General features: G+C 44.7%; 1 protein-coding gene across 2 annotated transcripts in view; it reads left to right on the forward strand.

Annotated features, from left to right (window-relative positions):
- palld (palladin, cytoskeletal associated protein) overlaps window positions 1–17002 on the forward strand; it is a 56387-nt gene that overhangs the window by 16530 nt on the left and 22855 nt on the right. The window contains exons 2-10 of one of the 2 annotated variants that reach the window (XM_071912825.2): window positions 5291–5466; window positions 5817–5877; window positions 6703–6820; window positions 6954–7022; window positions 8210–8351; window positions 8476–8499; window positions 9371–9490; window positions 10438–10897; window positions 11825–11860. In XM_071912825.2, the coding sequence (XP_071768926.2) occupies window positions 5291–5466; window positions 5817–5877; window positions 6703–6820; window positions 6954–7022; window positions 8210–8351; window positions 8476–8499; window positions 9371–9490; window positions 10438–10897; window positions 11825–11860 (1206 nt within the window). The remainder of the gene's footprint in view (window positions 1–5290; window positions 5467–5816; window positions 5878–6702; window positions 6821–6953; window positions 7023–8209; window positions 8352–8475; window positions 8500–9370; window positions 9491–10437; window positions 10898–11824; window positions 11861–17002) is intronic. The other variant, XM_071912826.2, reaches the window with a different exon arrangement.

A 17002-nucleotide genomic window follows, 5' to 3' on the forward strand; every position in this document is an offset into this window, starting at 1 on the left:
ATTACCATCTCAGAAAAATTACATTTTACTACTAAATGAATGATTGCACAAAATTTATTTTCCTCCATTGAAGAGAAGTAACGACAGAAAATCAAGTTGCTTTGCTTTGATTTGTGGCAAGTTAAGTAGCTGTTGGTGTGGGATTTTACTGTTGGGTATATTCTGCTGTATCCTATGTTTTAGCTTAATATCCTATACCAGCACTGGCACCACACTGTCCCTGGAGGGCAAGTGAATCATGCAATGCATTAAGTGGTATTATGGTAAACGGTTGTAATAAGGAGAGCTTTGGTGAAAATTAATATTTTGCACGAATAGTCTTTATGTGGTAGTACTTCTAGACCTTTCTCAGAGTCTTATAGAACTGTAGTGACACTACTGAACTGAACTTAAAAACTGAACTGCTCTCCATCTTCCGTTTGCGTGAACTGGGAGATTTCTCTGTCGTGAATAATAAAACCGACATGGCTTGCTTTGAGAGCTTGGGCAGTTTCACTTGACCTCTATTGTAGTTTGTAATTAGGAATAAAGACAGCCTAGATGCTGCTCTTTTCGTCCAGTTGCACTTTGGTTGACTTCTGTGGTCCGTAGCCTAGAGACTGAACACTGACAGCAGAGCTACCGAGACAAACACATTTCAGGAAGTATAGGTCTAGTCCACCCATGCCATACATCCCATATTGATGTACAATCAGTGGGTGTGGTTTTTGCAGGCAGCTCACCCTGCCGCTCCTACATATTGTCAAGGTCATTTTATGATTAAACCCTGCTTCTTTCTTCTTCTTCTCTTCTTCCCTCTCCGCTCTGGCCTCCACTCTTTTGGGTTTGTGGTGAAACTGAGCCTTGCTTCATAAAACTTTCCGTCAACAGCAGCAAATAACAACAGGGTCAGACGAGGAGAGTGTGGCCCTCAGCACGCACTATAGAGGCCAGGGCAGCAGGCTCTGGTTTGGCCTCACCCACAGAACGCTCCGCTCATCGTATGCGTTGCCATATGGATAGGTTAGTGTAGGGAGTGCCGTGAGAACGAGGTCTTCCTCCCTGGAGATATCCGAGGCAGAGTTCTGCATAATCACTTTCTCACATGCTATCTGTAGCTGGTGACTGGCTGGTTGAGAGGTTGATGCTGAGGGTGGTTGGTGTGGTGTTGGGATGTTTGGTCATTGTCTGGCTGGGTGCCTTTGGGGTGGGAGAGGAATGAAGAGGCTAGCAGTTACAGCCAAGTAGGGATCAGACATTGAGTTAGTGCGGGCTACATGCACTCAGCTATTGCATATGCATGTGTGGTGGAACGGTTGTGTTTCATAATGAGGAAAAGGGTGGTAAAGCTAAATTCTGCCAAAAATTATACTTTCAGTCAATTTTATCAGAGTACAGAGTGGCTGCTATTGTAACACACCCTGCTTCCTCTGCAGAAGAAGCCATTGGTGGTCGAGTTCCTTCTCTCCCTGTCTCTGTTTTTTACGGCTAGACTGTGTGCGACTCAACAAAAGTCCCCACTCTCTCCTACTGGGGAAAACACTAGTTGGTGTTTAGGCCGAGCACCACGTTCAGCACATTCCACAGAAATGGAGAGGGGATTAAATAAACATTACCGTCTGTCTCTAAATGAGTTTACTCAGTAATTATGCATAATAGTAGATCATTAAGGTTGATTAATATGGGGTTTTATTGTTGTTCTCATTGGGAATGGCTTGTGCTTCCTAGTTTATGCTCGCTCCCCCCTCACAAGCTGATGAGTCCTGTGCCCTGCTCTGTGTTTCATCAAACTGTGCCCAAACAAATTTACATTTCCATTGCTTTACTCCTACTGAGCAGAAGGACTTTATTTTGGATTAAGCAAGGAGAGGCTGGTAGCCTTACGTGCCATAACCAGAATGGAAAACTACTTGAAAACTTATCATAAAAAAAACCCAGCCCCGCTCGCAAGACCACTGATGAATGCTTGAATTACAACTCTATTTTTGCATTTTAGTACACATATGGTTCTGCACAGAAATGCAGTATTTTCTTTGCTTGGGATCTGGACAGTTACTGGCCTCCCTGTGGAAAACATATTCCCCTGCTGTTTGCTGGCCTCTGTTCACTATAGCCACACACACACACACACACACACACACTTACCTCCATTAGTCTTAATGTCCACCATCACAAAAACCACAGTCAGGCTATGCATTCGTTAGTTTAATGATGTAATGTGTTACAATAGGCCTTTTCCTGTATGTGTTTAATTTAACGCTGCTCAATAGATGTCTAAATGGTTTTCCTATAGTGAAAGGGATTTGCATAGTGCGGTCCACATGTGGTGCACTTCAAACTGGGAGCATATGGCTGTGAAGTCCAAAGTGAACCAATCTGATTAATACAGTGAGAGTGACTCAAAAGAAAGCCGTGAGGTCTCACCAAAAAAGAAACCTGTTTTTTGATCCCAAGAAAATTCCCAGCAGTCACAGCAATAACCCAAGTTGTTTTCCCCTTTCTCCGCCTGGCTATAATCCTAAAAAATGGATTTCCAAACCACACAGACATATTGCTTTGCTGAAACAATCAACTTCTTAGTCTCTATTGCCTGCCGCTGTCAGTTCTGTACCCAACAACTTGGCCTTTGAAATTAACTAGCATTGTGGAACTGTGTCGTGTAACAGTCATGTTGTACAGAATCTCACTCCTGTCCCGGGGTTTCTCTGTCTGTCTGGGTCGTCTGTGTGGTGCACAGATAGCTGCTGGGATGTTTGGAGCGTGGCGGATGACTCTTAGCCTCAAGATGCCTCTAGGGTTGACACACCAGTGGATAAGGCCATGAACAGCCCTTTATTAGACTCATGTCCCGATCTGTTTCCTATCATTTAACACACCGGCGTCTGGCTGCATGATAGAGCCAGCCAGGCTTCCGTTGTTTCACTTCGTCAGGCGATAAGGCAGAGGAACTCGTCTATTGTGCTGGGAGGTTAATGTTGAGGTGAACAGAATGACTCAGGCCCTGGACTGCTCCACCTGCCACTGCTACTAATGAATTGCTCAGTGTGATTTGTCTCAATAATGACAGAGCGTATCATATGCGTTTGTCCCTGTCTCACCCTGGCTGACTCATGCTCATTCATCTCCCGGTCCTGTAGTCGTACAAGGCCCATTCTCACTTTCTCTGTCTCGTTCTCCACTCTCCCTGGGCAGCTCCCACACCCACGCTAGGTGCAAATCCTAGAGTATGAAGTGATGTCTGAGTATTTTGGCTGATGGATTGCTTTCTGGAACAGTAGTTAGCCTGCGGTTTGACTGACACACCAGAGTGTATAAAATCACGTAATGGCCATGCAGCAGAATGTAGGGAATTTTTATATAGCGCTCCAAGCTAGTTGGAATGTCCTTAGGTCGGGACTCTAGCGGAGCGGAACAGCTGTGCTTCCAGCATGTTGGGTGAATTCCTGCTTCCCCCTTCGCTCTTGTCAATGCAGGGGTCAAGTGGTGAACCACACACATATATGCCCTCTCTTTTAATAGGGTGTTGATAGGGTGTACAAAGTGTGTGTGAGCAAGAGTGTGGGTGTTTTGAACAAATGTGTCACAAAGTACTTTAAAGTGGAGATAGGACATTAATACTGATAAGAAACAGAAATAGAAACAAGAAAGAAGAAACATCACAAATCCTAAGATATGAGGCCATATACGATATGTGTGTGTGCGTGTGTGTGTGTGTGTGTGTGTGTGTGTGTGTGTGTGTGTGTGTGTAGAAGATGGACTATGCGACCCATGGGGGTTGGCCCAGTACTTGATGTGGCAGCGTGGTGCTGGGGGGTCTGGTTTAATCATAACCCTGTGAAGAGAGATGAGACAGATCAAGCCGGTTGAGTTGTAGCCTCTCTCATCCCTCCTGGGTCGCGGATCAGGGAGCGAAGCCAGAGTCAGCAGACCCCAGGGAGGTGGTGCTGGGCCAGACTCCCGCCCAGACACACAGACCTCTGATTGGAGAGAGGGGGAGGGGCGGCAAGGGTGTGTCTCTTTCCAGTAACACTGCTTCTCGTCAAAGCCTCAGGGAGGCTGAGATTGAGCAGGTACGGAAACTCTTTCTCAGAAATGCCCAGAGGGTGTTTGTGTGTGTGTGTGTTTGTGTGTGTGTGTGTGTGTGTGTGCGTGTGCGTGTGTGTGTGTGAGTAGTTATTGTTATGAGTTAGATTGGCAGGGCTCCATCATATTCGGCAAAGGTATATTTAAGTTCAAGTATTTGTCAAGAAGAATAATGGTGCTTGTCAGACAAGGTTTTATTGAGCAGAGATATCAATCATAGTAATGATCCCTATTGCCTGCGGTCCATACTGTAAGTCGTTGCCTGTACTTGAATATTCATCAGTAGCTTTTGGCAAGCAGTGAAACAACTACTCATACACAAGAAAATGGTGGCTCTTTGCTGTATGTACAGTGAAATACGATGATATCAAAGCACCTTTTCCCATTATAGTGCTAAATCTTACGAATTCTTGGAATTCTCTCGAGCAGAGGTCCATTAAAGGCCTATAGATATGAGTTAAAGGAGTACACTAAGCTTTTAGGAGTTTGGCCCATTGGTCAACTAACATTACCTTAAGTTAAGCTATGAGAATGTAATGTATGCTAACTCTTAAGAATACAATATGTTGAGTGTTAGTAAGCACCAGTCATTATCTCAAAAGTAAGAAAATGAGAACTTGTAGCAGCTCTAAAGCTAAACTGTAAGGAATCATAAATGATATGCAGCTAAGTCTGCCATTTTTTGTAAGAAATTGGTAAAGTTTACACAGTATATGATACAAAAATAAAATACTGTATTGAACCACCAGGGACTACTTTCCTTGTTTACATAGGCAGTGAACGTAGTGGGCGATGAGAGACTCTGTACAGCTACGAATTACAGCAGATGAATATGTGGTTGTTCACCTGAAATAGTTCCAAAATAAACCTGGCTACATCAGCTGCATTGAGTTAATGATATTTCTTTTAAAAAAATATATGAACCTACAGGCAATAAAACCACTAACAACATTTTATGAGTAAAAAGGTCACTCGCCTTACTTTGGATAATGCGTACGATCACTCAACATAGTATGCTAATAGCATGGAGCACTAGAGCGAATGATCTACGGGGTTCAGATGGATAAGTTTGGTGTCTGTTCTCATGGGCCAATTTCCCAAAAATGTGCTGTAGCCATGCTATCTGTCTGACTTTTTAGGTTGATTTTGGTTTGGCTCAATTATACAAACTAATATTTATCGACACGACATGTGAAGTGACCAAAGTGTGATTCCCCTCTTTGGCCAGGTGGTTCTGCGAGGGCCGTGAGCTGCACAACTCTCCTGACATCCAGATCTGGAGGGATGGTGACCTGCACACACTGGTGATTACTGAAGCCTTTGAGGACGACACGGGACGTTACACGTGCGTGGCCTCCAACAGTCTCGGAGCAGACAATACCTCCGCTGAGGTCTACATCGAAGGTCAGAACTAGAACAGTGCTCTGCAGGGAAAGTGATCTCGTCTTTGTAACAGGAAACAACAGGGTTTATGGGAAATGTGATCATAATTTTGAGAAATTCTAGCACTAACAGTACCACTGGTGTAAGATAGAGGCTGCCAATCATCTCAACTATGGTCTCATATTAATGCTACTTATACCAAGGTATCGCAATTATATTTTATGTTCAAAAATGCTATATGCAGCACCTTTAAAGACAGCAGCACAAAATTTCCTAAGCATCTCTTTATTGTGTATAATGTTCACTGTGGAGGAGATGTTTTAGACTGAGAATTACCATAACAGACTGCTTTTATTTATGTCCCATTGCAGGAGCTTCGTCATCAGACTCAGAAGGGGAAGGGGCAAAGTCCAGATCAGGAGCCATGCCTCAGTACGTGTGTTTCAGCATGACCCCTCCCTGACCCCGTGACCCTGTGAACCCTAAACCCCCTGGAACAGGTTAACTGAGCCCTGCAGCAGCTCATCAGCCCTGCTGCCTGCTCCCATTTAACTAGGCCCTTAAAAAGCCCTTAAAGAGCCATTACCCTGACCCAGGCACACAGGCTACGATCTAGCTAATGAGAGGTGCAGAGGGTTAATATGGTAAAAAATAACCCTGCCGAGATTGTCCCCTGTACTTAACTTTCAAACGTTTAACTTTTCACCCCTTGCCCTCTTTCACTCTCCTTCGATCTTTCATTTCTCTCTCTTTCTCTTGTTCTGTCTTTTTGTCTTTCTCTGTTGCATATGATAAACACTTTTCTGTGCTGGCCTTCGCAAACTTATTTTCCTTTGGTCCAATATACAGTATGATATTGGTAATGTATTGTTCCCACCTCTCTCTCTCTCTCTCTTTCTCTTTCTCTCTCTCTCTCTCTCTCTCTCTCTCTCTCTCTCTCTCTCTCTCTCTCTTTCTCTCATGAAATCCAGCTGTGTCTGGTTCTCTAATAAGTTTTTTGGTCATTATCTCTTATATAATCTGACTCCGTGTGGACTACTTCCTGATTCCCTTCTGTTTACACATTAAAGTCAGGCTCCTCTTCTCAGTGATATCATCTTAATTGCTGGGGAGACAATTTTCTTTGACTCAAAAGTTAATAATATGTTCACTGAAAGCATTTAGAGTTGAGAAATTCCTCCTTTGCACGTTTGGCATAAGAGACAAAGAAGAGACAGAAGAGAAGAGACAAAAAGTATATACTTTTGTTTCTTTTAGAGTTCAGAAGAAGACCACTTCAATGTCCCTGACAATCCGCTCCTCTTCACCCAAGACCACTGACGTCCTTCCTCATCGCTCCACTCTGGTCCAGTCCCTGTCTCAGCCCCCGCAGCGGGTAAGCCACACAAAGTACACATGCAGTACAGCACCATACATCTGGAAAACTCTCTTGAATAACATCAGCAGACATGTTTCTCATTGGATTCTGCTCTCAGTGTTCAGAAAGTGAGTTTCTGTATGTTCTCCAGATGCAGAGTCCAGTATCGTCACTGTATGGTGGAGAGGCTCCTCTGTCAGCACCGCCTACCTTCACCAAGGTAAGTCTGTATACAGAGAATACATACACACACACACACACACACACACACACACACACACACACACACACACACACAGTCTTTGTCTCCCTGTAATAATAGTACACAGTGCTGTGGCTTTCACCAGTGGGGGTCAGATAAAACATAGGCTTTGATGAGAGCTCCACCTCCAGCTCCACAACGCCCCTTTTCCAGCCCAGACTGTTCATCACCCCCCACCCCCGCCACCCCCGCACCCCTCCCCGGCTCCCTCCTCCTCCTCTACCCCACCTCAGGCTATGTGTCTTGTGATGGTGGGATTGAAACGGGCCGAGGCAGAGCTTCGAGCGGGCCTGCCAAACCCACAAGGGTCAGGTCTGTTTCACTCTCATCCAGCCAGCCAGCTCCTAAATCATTTTCCACTTCATTACAAAAAGACATTTGTTTTTCTTCACCTCCACCCCCACCCGCACCCCCACCCCCTTCAAGAGCCGTTGCAGGCTTTAATCATCTCAATGAGAGGATGTCCGCCTCTGGTGAAGTCAGCCCTGTGATGTCACCCATGCCACACGCACACATGCACACGCATACACTGTCAAGACACATGATGTACATTCCACCCCTGGTCTTCCCAAAATATACCCATGCGCCCAAATAGACACACACACACACACACACACACACACAGAGGGAGAGAGAGGCCCAGGCTCACATTTATTCACGCAGGCAAAGCGATAGAGTGTCTCTTGCTGATGGATATGCCAATCCATTTCACTGGGGCCCCGTTCTGTTGACTAGCGGAAGAGTCAACACAACACTGTGGCGTCTCCGTCCGCCCCGACACGGATGGCTTCCTTTGGTTCTGCAACACTAGAAGCTGTCACAGGATTGGCCGGACAGCACCGCACTGTCCCGCAGTGAAACAGAGTGGCTGTAGATAAGGGTCAGTGTCTGCCGGCCTCCCAGTCCCTCGAATGGTGTTACATGACAAGTGTGTCATCTCCCTCTCTGTCTCTGTCTCCATTCATCCCATGCGGTCTCTCTCTCTCCGGACTTCCCCGTTTCCCTATCTATTTCACTCTCCTCTCACCTCCTTGTCATCCTCGCCTTTCATTCGCTCGCTCCTTTTTCCTATTACTGCTCTCTCTCTCTCTCTCTCTCACTTTATCACTCCTTGCTGTTTTTTGTGGTCCCCTCTTTCTGTGCAGCTGTTGCAGGATGCCCAGGCGTCCGAGGGCCAGGTGGTGGTTCTGGAGTGCAGGGTGCGGGGAAGCCCTCCTCTGCAGGTCCGATGGTACCGCCAGGGAGAGGAGATCCTGGACTCCCCAGACTTTCGCATCCTCCAGAAAAGTGAGACATTCAGTGGCTCATTGTAGCAAAATGCTTATTAAATGCACGGTAATCATGATTGGCAGAAATTGACAACCTACTGTTTTTCTTCTCCTCCCTCTGCCTGTGGCGTACTGTGTAACAGAGCCTCGATCTGCAGCTGAGCCAGGTATGTCACCTCACTTCCTGACAAATCTATTATAGTATTAATCTGCCAAGTGCAGTCTTGCTGTAGCATTCAGCAAAATTAGTCACGGATTATTAGTTGTGTCTGTGAAACCTGAGCTGCGTTTGAGGGCTGTATAATCAGTTGCAACCTGTCACCCGGTTATGACTACAGTAATATCACAATTTGATAACTCCATGTCTCGCAAGACATTCATCATCATATCTAGGACAGTCAGAGGGAGTCCCTGGGAAAGTCTGACAACTACACCCCCACCACCTCCAAACCCCCAAGACACAAACACACCCACATATAAACACTGACACACACACGCTAATTTACGTTCAGATTTTTCCCGCCTGTGTGACTAAGGGGGCACATCAGGTGTTACTTTCAGGCTCTGACAGAAACACTGTGAGTCACTCAGACATCCCTGAACATCTGTGTGTGTGTCTGTCTGTCTCTCTGTGCCTACTTGAAGAGTCACATCCATGCCTGCTGTATGTGTCTGTCTTCTCTCCCCCCACCGCTGTCTGTCTGTCTCGTCTGTTGATCTGCCGCTGGCCAGTGAGTCACCAGTCCGCATGACCTATCCATCATCAGTCTACCGTGTACATAACATCTGTCTACCTGTCCATCACATGTCCCTCTTACCTCCCATTACAAACAAATGGACAGTCAACATGTCACTCGGTTTCATCCCTGCGCACATCACTGTCCATCAAGTTCAAGTCTGTCCTGTTATTCTGCTCATCCACTATGCACACATCGCCCCCTGACAGATTTCAGACTATTTTACTAATAAAATCTAACTTCTAGGATCATAAATGATGGTTAGATCATTTATAGTGTATCTATGGTGATTGTTTTCCAGAGGAGATCTGCACCCTGGTGATAGCTGAGGCCTTTCCAGAGGATGGAGGTCTGTTCTGCTGCACTGCAGCCAACCTCTACGGCTCTGTCAACAGCACAGCCCAACTCACTGTCACCGCAGGTGCGTCTAACACTGCAAGAAACTGATCATCAACATGTTGTTACAAAGCAGAGTTTGTGCATTACACAAGCTAGAAGGCACACGATTTAACATGGATATAGTTACTGTAAACTGAACATGTTTTTGGTTGTTCTTAATGTCCCAAAAAGTGTAATAGCATGAACGGGTGGGTTTAAGTTGCTCTCAATGTACTCAAATGGTTCTAACAAAATATTCTACAAATGAAGAAAATTGCTGCCTGAAGTTAATTTTGCAATATTTTCTAAATCAAATCTGATTATATCTTCTTTGTTGCCAATTTTTAAGCAACAGTCTTTTGTTACCTAATAACTTGAATAATATACTATTATGACTTTTATTCCAACATTAATGTTCTATTAGTAGGTCTTAATGTTTTCAAATGGTGGATATCTCATTTTGTAATGAAACTCAAATTTCCACATTTGCTACAGCTGTATTATTGTAGCACAGTCCATTTTCCCAATGAAATTAAATCTGTCAAATGAATCAGGACTTGGTCATGACATTGACCTATGATAATCTTTCCTGGAGATCCTGTGGTTTTCGGTCAGTTGGTATTTCCTCTGATCCAGATGACCATCTTTGTCTTGTTTATTATAATGTAGTCTGTGAGGAAGGTGAGAGGCTTGAGATGATGAGCAGCTCTGTGTGAGTGTTGGAGGACACAAATATCTTTGTGTTTATTCTCACAGACAGATCTGTGTATGTGCAGTACAGTACTCACCACACAGTTGAGGGAAAGGCTGAATAAACATGAATTGCATCAGTCTGACTGGACCCAGCTGCTGCTTTAGATCTGTTCAGATCAGCATCACGTAGCTTTGATGCAGCGTTGTGTGTGTTATCTTTATCTACTGAGTAAGGTGGTGGCCAGAACAAAATGTAAACTGAAGTCAAGCGTCTTTGTCCTTGTTTCTCTCCCTCAGCTGTTGAGGACTCATCCAGTAATGGCGCATCTGGTGATAGCTCAGGGTTTGAGGACGCCACAGGCTTCCCCCCTCCTCCCCCACCCACAGAGATCAGCCTGTTGGAGCTGCCGCCCAAGACGCTGCCTCAGCCCAGCGCCGAGGGTTTCCACGTCAACGAGCTGGAGATCTGGCCCAGCTTGTCGGCCTTGCCGCCCGTACAGATGGGCTCAGAGCTGGAGGGCAAGGGGTCGCTACAGAACGGCCGACCCCCGAATCCACCGTCACCGCCCAGCCTGCCTAAGGAGACCCTACCACCACCTCCTCCACCTCCACCCCTACCTCCACCTCCGCCGCACTCTGAATTTATGACGGAACCTCCACCCCAGGCGGCGCCAGACTCACCTCCAACCCCAGGCAAGCTGTCTCCATCCCCTGGGAAGGAAGGTCCTCCGCTGCCTACCAAGCCCAAGCCAAAGCTGTGAGTACCTGTCTCTCTGCCCTGGGGGTCAGCTAGTCAAGGGAGGGCCAGCGGGAAGCAGACAGGCTGGGAGGACCGACTGAGGCCTGGTGGAACTGATAGTGTTGTGTCTCAGCTTTGTGAAAGGGTTAAAGGGGAATCCCAGCCTTTTTTTTTTTTTTTTTTTTTTTTTTTTAGAACAAAAGCATTCCTCTGCCTTTATGTTGGTGTCAGTGTGCCATCATGTGTGCCAGGGCCGGCCTGCCAGCTGCTGTGCGTCTGTTGCTGTAAACAGATCTGTGTGGCTTTTGCTGGATGGCTCCTATTGTTTCTATCTGACCTCGGTCTGCATGCCCAGCCCAGGACGGGGCCATTGTTTTTTCCTCAGCACCTTTCTGTGAGCTCTATAGGGATCGGGTAGGATGTCTGTGTTATTGGAGGAGAGTTGGGCATTGAATGGCTTTGTTTTCAGTGGTCCTGTATGTGGAGCTGACTGCATGGTTCCTCTCTCACTTACTGATGCATGTCTGATCATGAACCCAACTGCAGGCCATGTTGACAAAAATACATGAAGTGTGTTCTAGTGGTTGGTTTTGATGTATTTTTCTTTTCTTTTCTTTTCTTTTCTTTTCTTTTCCACTCTCCTTTTAGAAAGGTCTCCAAGTTTTCTTTTTAGCTTGTGAAAACTTACAGAACCGAGACAGGATTTGTTGCAGCGTTTTTTTGATGTTATGACTGGCACAGTATAGAACAATATGTCATCAACAACCAAGGGATGACAATGTTGTTATGATGCGGCAGGATGCATGTAGACAGCTAGGCCTGGCTCTTGCTTTGTGCAGCCTACAGTGCACTGCATGTGTACTGGAGTTCTGAATCCTCCTCATTGATGCTCATTGTGTAACTCTTGACATAAACCTTGATGCTTTGTTAATTCTGTGCTTCCAGAGCGGAGAATATAGAGGAGGAGACAGAAAATGACAGGTAAAGAATTGGCTGTGTGGGTGAGGCTCTGGGTGTGAAGTGAGTGGGGCCTCGTGTGGCAGTCAGACTTATTGTAGCTGAGGATTTTAACATGTTGGAACATTGTTTTGCAATGGTTTGGGGGTTCTCCAAATTGCAGGATCACAGTAAAAGCTGATTCTCTGACAATTTTTCCACAATAATGACATGAACACACTGCCAGAAACAATCAGCTCCCCACTGTGAAGCATGCAGATGGCATAAGCCATCCCTCTCCTGCCCTCTCCCCTCTGTAATTACACAGTAAAAACAGCAGGCCTGCCATTAGCTAAGGGTCATGTTTCTGTGCCGTGTAAAAGAGGTCAGACTCCACTCTGTTTCCTCAGGGGAGCTGTAGGAACACAGGCTGACCACTCTTGACCTAAAACCCCTGAGCTTATCATAGACTTCATCATATCCTGCTTGTTGTCCAGCACATGTCCTGAATAGACTGATACTTTATTTCTTCTCTGTAAAACCAAATGCTGCTGTGCAACACCAAAACAGCACAGCAAAGTCTGCAGCCTTTGAAAAGTGATCCTGTTTTGTTACTTTCATGACCTTTATTTCAGTGTTTACAAGAGTTGATTTAAGGCTCCATAACTTTAATTGAGTTTCTAATTGAGCACTTTGTTAAATTGCTATAAATTGAATCGAGACAGAATGGAAACTATGACCCTACTGTCTTAAACAAAGCAATATCATGCAATAACTCTTGTTTCACTGCATTTAAAAAAAAGGGACTGGGGGTCAGTGTCTATTGGAAGGAGGTTTTTTATTTCAACAAGTGACTTGTTCTGCTTGAGACCCGAGTGCCAAGACTCTCATCTCTGATGTCATCATGAAAATTATTTCTGGAGCTGCTCCATACAGTGGAGGCCAATGAATGTTTATTTGAGCTTTTACATCCAAATAAGTATTGTTTTATTTTGGTGCTCTTAGACAAAAAATATACTCATATCACCAGAAAATCATCCTGGGTTTTCACCTTAAAAGTCAATCCGCCACTGATTATAAAGGGACCGGCTGCATAGAATAACACTAGAATCTTGACATTTATATTTATAGCTATTGGAGACATGTGTTCATGTTCGCAAATCTAGATTAAATTGTTCTAAATCCTAGGAATAACATATGCAAATTCTCTGTTAGGGAGGATTTTTGCTTTAATAACACTGAGCTGGCGGGGGGGAGGAAGTGGTTGTATGACTTGGCAGGCTGGGGGGCTGCAGGAGACCTGAGCTGTGAAAACAGGCCTGCTGTCTGTCTGCGCTGAAGGAAGAGAGAGGTGGGTCGGTTGGCGTGTGGTTTCGATGCCCAGCGCTGGTGCCAGGCCCGAGGAAAAGAATCAAAGGAAACTCTCCGGGGAGCGGTTCAGATCGGCTCGTTGGATCGGAGCCATGGCTTGTGTTGAGAGAGAAAACAGTCTTTCAGCACATGGTAGAAAATAGACTGATAAAGCATGGAGAGTGAATTGGCAGCACTATCTCTCTGTATGCACCAGTGGCATTCAGGCTTTTTCCCACTTTTTCAATCAATTTTTTTAATGTGCGATGCCAGAACACGAATAATAATGTTTGTGTCAATTGCTTTAGTTGGTAAATGTGTTAGAAGTGTGATTTTCAGACTACTGCAAGGAAGACAAAACATTAGTGAGTGACACCACAGTTACAGATAACTGGGACAGCCAATGTTGGTGGTTGCAGAAACTCCATTGAAGATTAAGTATGTAAAAAATGTTATGCCAAAGTGAAATATTGCTTTAAGCAGGCGTGCTATGTGCGGCTACTGAAAGATATTTTAGGATCGCAGCCTACTGGACTGAGAGAGTCAGTTGGGTAGCGCTCTAAAGACTGGCATTTGTGTACAAGAGTCTGAACGAAGATGTGAAAGGATTTGGGACGATAGCAGTGCTGTGAGACAGGCCATAATTCAAGTGGATGAGACCTAGCATCTCAGTGTAAGGTCAGTGGGCTGCCATTTTGGAGAGAATAAATGTTCTCTCCTGATTTAGTATGAACTCCCCTGTGTTCACTGCTCACAAGGGGTTTAACTGTACATGCATGACCATCTACTGTATAAAGCAATATCACAAACGGACCGATAACACCTGGAACTTGTAAATTTGTGTGTGTGTGTGTGTGTGTGTGTGTGTGTGTGTGTGTATCCATGCGTTTGTGTGCATGTGTGTGTTGATGGATGAGGTGTCAGTGGAGGCGGTGTCTAGTGTCAGCTTTCCTGTATTGATAAAAGTACATACTTGCCCGGTGTGACATTTCACAGGAACTTTTTGTATTTCAAAGGCATTATGACATATCCTTGCCAATATTGGAGGAAAAACACCGCGCACATGCACATGCTTGTGTGTTTTCAAATTTTTGCCATCCATAAATTGTTTATGGTACCTGTGCTGCTGAAATGATTTCAAGTGTTGGTAACTTGCCTATACCCGCAGGTAATAGGTAAGATCTGCTGTCAACATACTACATCTAGATCTGCCAGTATTATATAGTGAAACTTTAAGGCACGTCATTCTGTTATTTAATGTGTGGAGAGTTTGGGAGACAACCATTTCAAGAAACCACTTCACTGAGATCTAAAAACAACTGTTGTAGGACAAAGAAGAAGACAATCATTCATTCATAAGTGACAAGCCAGTGAAATATGTCAAGGTGTGACCGCCATGCTATTGACCGTGATAATAGAGGCAAAACATTATATTACAGGCTGGGATAATCTCTGGGTGGGCGTCAGACACTCAGTGCTCTGGCAGAGGCAACAATTATCCTCCAACCATTCCAAAGCTTAATCTCTCTTTCATAAGACCAGGAATCAACTCTGACAGTCGAAATTGTTCTCTTGCACGTATTTCATTTCAGAAAACGCTTTTTATGTGTTTGAGTTGAGCTCAGACCAACAATGCCTGTGTTGGATGTTTTTTTTATGGAGCTCTACTTTCATTTTTACTCAATATGCTGAGATTACACTAAGATTACTGATGATGAAAAGCAGGCACATATCAGCACTTGACAGCCTCAGTTTTGCCTTTTCACATAACATTGATTTCATGTTATTCCCAAGAGCCTTCAAGGATTCAGTCACACGTTTATGTTAGCTGGTTCTCTGGTTCTGCTGTTGATTTGTACAAAAAAAGGCTATGATAATGTCATCAGGTTGGTAGTGCAGAGGGAGAGAGAGAGAGAGAGAGAGCTCCCCACCCCTCCCAATGTCCAGTATTGTTATACATTGACGTCAGTTACTTTGAATGTATTGAAATACTTTTACATTTTTGATATGATATGTATAGAATCTGTAGAATTGTTTGTTTATTATCCATTATTTATTTGACTTTATCCTTTGCAAATGCTTTGGCAACATAGATCCTTTCTGTCATGCCAATAAAGCAGATTTGAATTTGAATTTGAGTGAGAGAGAGAGAGAGAGAGAGAGAGAGAGAGAGAGAGAGAGAGAATTTAAACAGACCAAGGATTAAGCAACTTCTGCACTATATTCTACAGTGTTTTGAATTGATACTAGAATGAAATGAGATTGGAGCAGAAGTAGCCTGGGGAAAGGCAGGTAGAGGTCAAGCTATGTCTGTGTGCATCTAGGGAGGAAGTGGAAAGGTGCAGGCAGCGTGCAACAATTAGCTTCCTGGGGCTATAGATCAGAGGTTACTATTATGTGTTAAAATGCTGCCAGAAAATGGCAGGGTGTGAGGTCATGACCCAACATGTGGTGCCTCAACACTCATGGCATCCGGGAACTCCCATTCCTGACTGCATAACGCACGCTCTCGCTCTCTCGCTTTCCAGCCTCTTTGGCTCTTTCACTCACTCTCTCTCTCAATCAGGTGCATGTACACAACACACACTTACATACACTTACACACACACACACACACACTCACACACAGGGTTAGCAATTCTAAACATGCGGGAGCTTAGAACAACATGGCCGGCAGTCTGTAAGTGACACCATGTGTGTATAACTTATATGTTTCTAAGGCATGCATACTTACGAGGAAGGGCCTAATCCACTTTAATGTGCTGTGTATAGCATGCGGATTGACCCTATACCTTTCAGTCCCTTTCCGGCGGCATAATTGCCATACCAGCGAGATGAAATGATTTCTGCAGTAGCTCCAAACCTCTTTAACCCCCAGTGAGGTTGTTGTCAGGGCAACAGCAGACAAACTGAAAGCAACAAACTATTCTTTGCCAACTTTCCATCAGTCTCATGCTGTCACACACAGAACGTTTACTTGCAAAAGTGTTTACAGTATGAAGCCTAATACACTTGCAGGTGATATGGTGTTGGTTTTTATGACTATAGCTTTATTTCAGACTATGCTTCATATTGGATGTGTATGTGGGACGTTACTATTAGGATTCTGGGTTGTTATGGGGTTTGTTGCTTTCAGTTTGGACAGTTTGGAGCAGCATCTATGTATTTGTGTTGCATTGCGAGCTGAGCAAGGGGCTCTGGCTGCCAGGCTTTGTCACATATCTGTGCTGTGACTCAGAGCTTCCTCTCAGCAGTGTGTTTGTGTTTATGAGGTGCAACTCATGAACTCTCTAATGAAGTATTAACAATCACTTTCTTGTAGAGGTGTTGCGTGTGGTTTTATGGAACGCGGGAAACATGCATGTTAAAGAACCACATATGGTGCTAGGTACACACTGAGAACTTGGGTTGCGGTTCATCGTCATCAAAAGTCCAATTAAAAATGGAAGTAAAACAGATTGTGGATCAGTTCTCTTAATGGATGCCTTTTGCCTCGGTGAATGCAGACCAAGGGGGTAAATTGATTACTAGCAAATGGAAAGAGGCAGAGACTGAAAGAAAGTTTGAACAGTGTCATCGGGGAGAGAAAGAGTCTGCAAGAGGGGGAAAAAAAGCAAAAAGAAGTCACGGGAGACAAGGGAGCCACAGAGAGCAGGAAAGCAGATAATTCCACATCAACCTCCAGAGTCAGAGATGGGCAGTCCTTAAAAGGACATGGGAGACACAGGATTGGCTGAGACACCACACGAACTAACCACTGGATTGGTCGGTCGGGCTAGAATGACCTGCATGGAATGGAGAAGCTTTCCAAATAAGGAAGAGAGTTCTTTGAGCTGA

The sequence above is a fragment of the Centroberyx gerrardi genome, chromosome 9, assembly GCF_048128805.1.
Source record: "Centroberyx gerrardi isolate f3 chromosome 9, fCenGer3.hap1.cur.20231027, whole genome shotgun sequence".
Taxonomy (NCBI): Eukaryota; Metazoa; Chordata; class Actinopteri; order Beryciformes; family Berycidae; genus Centroberyx; species Centroberyx gerrardi.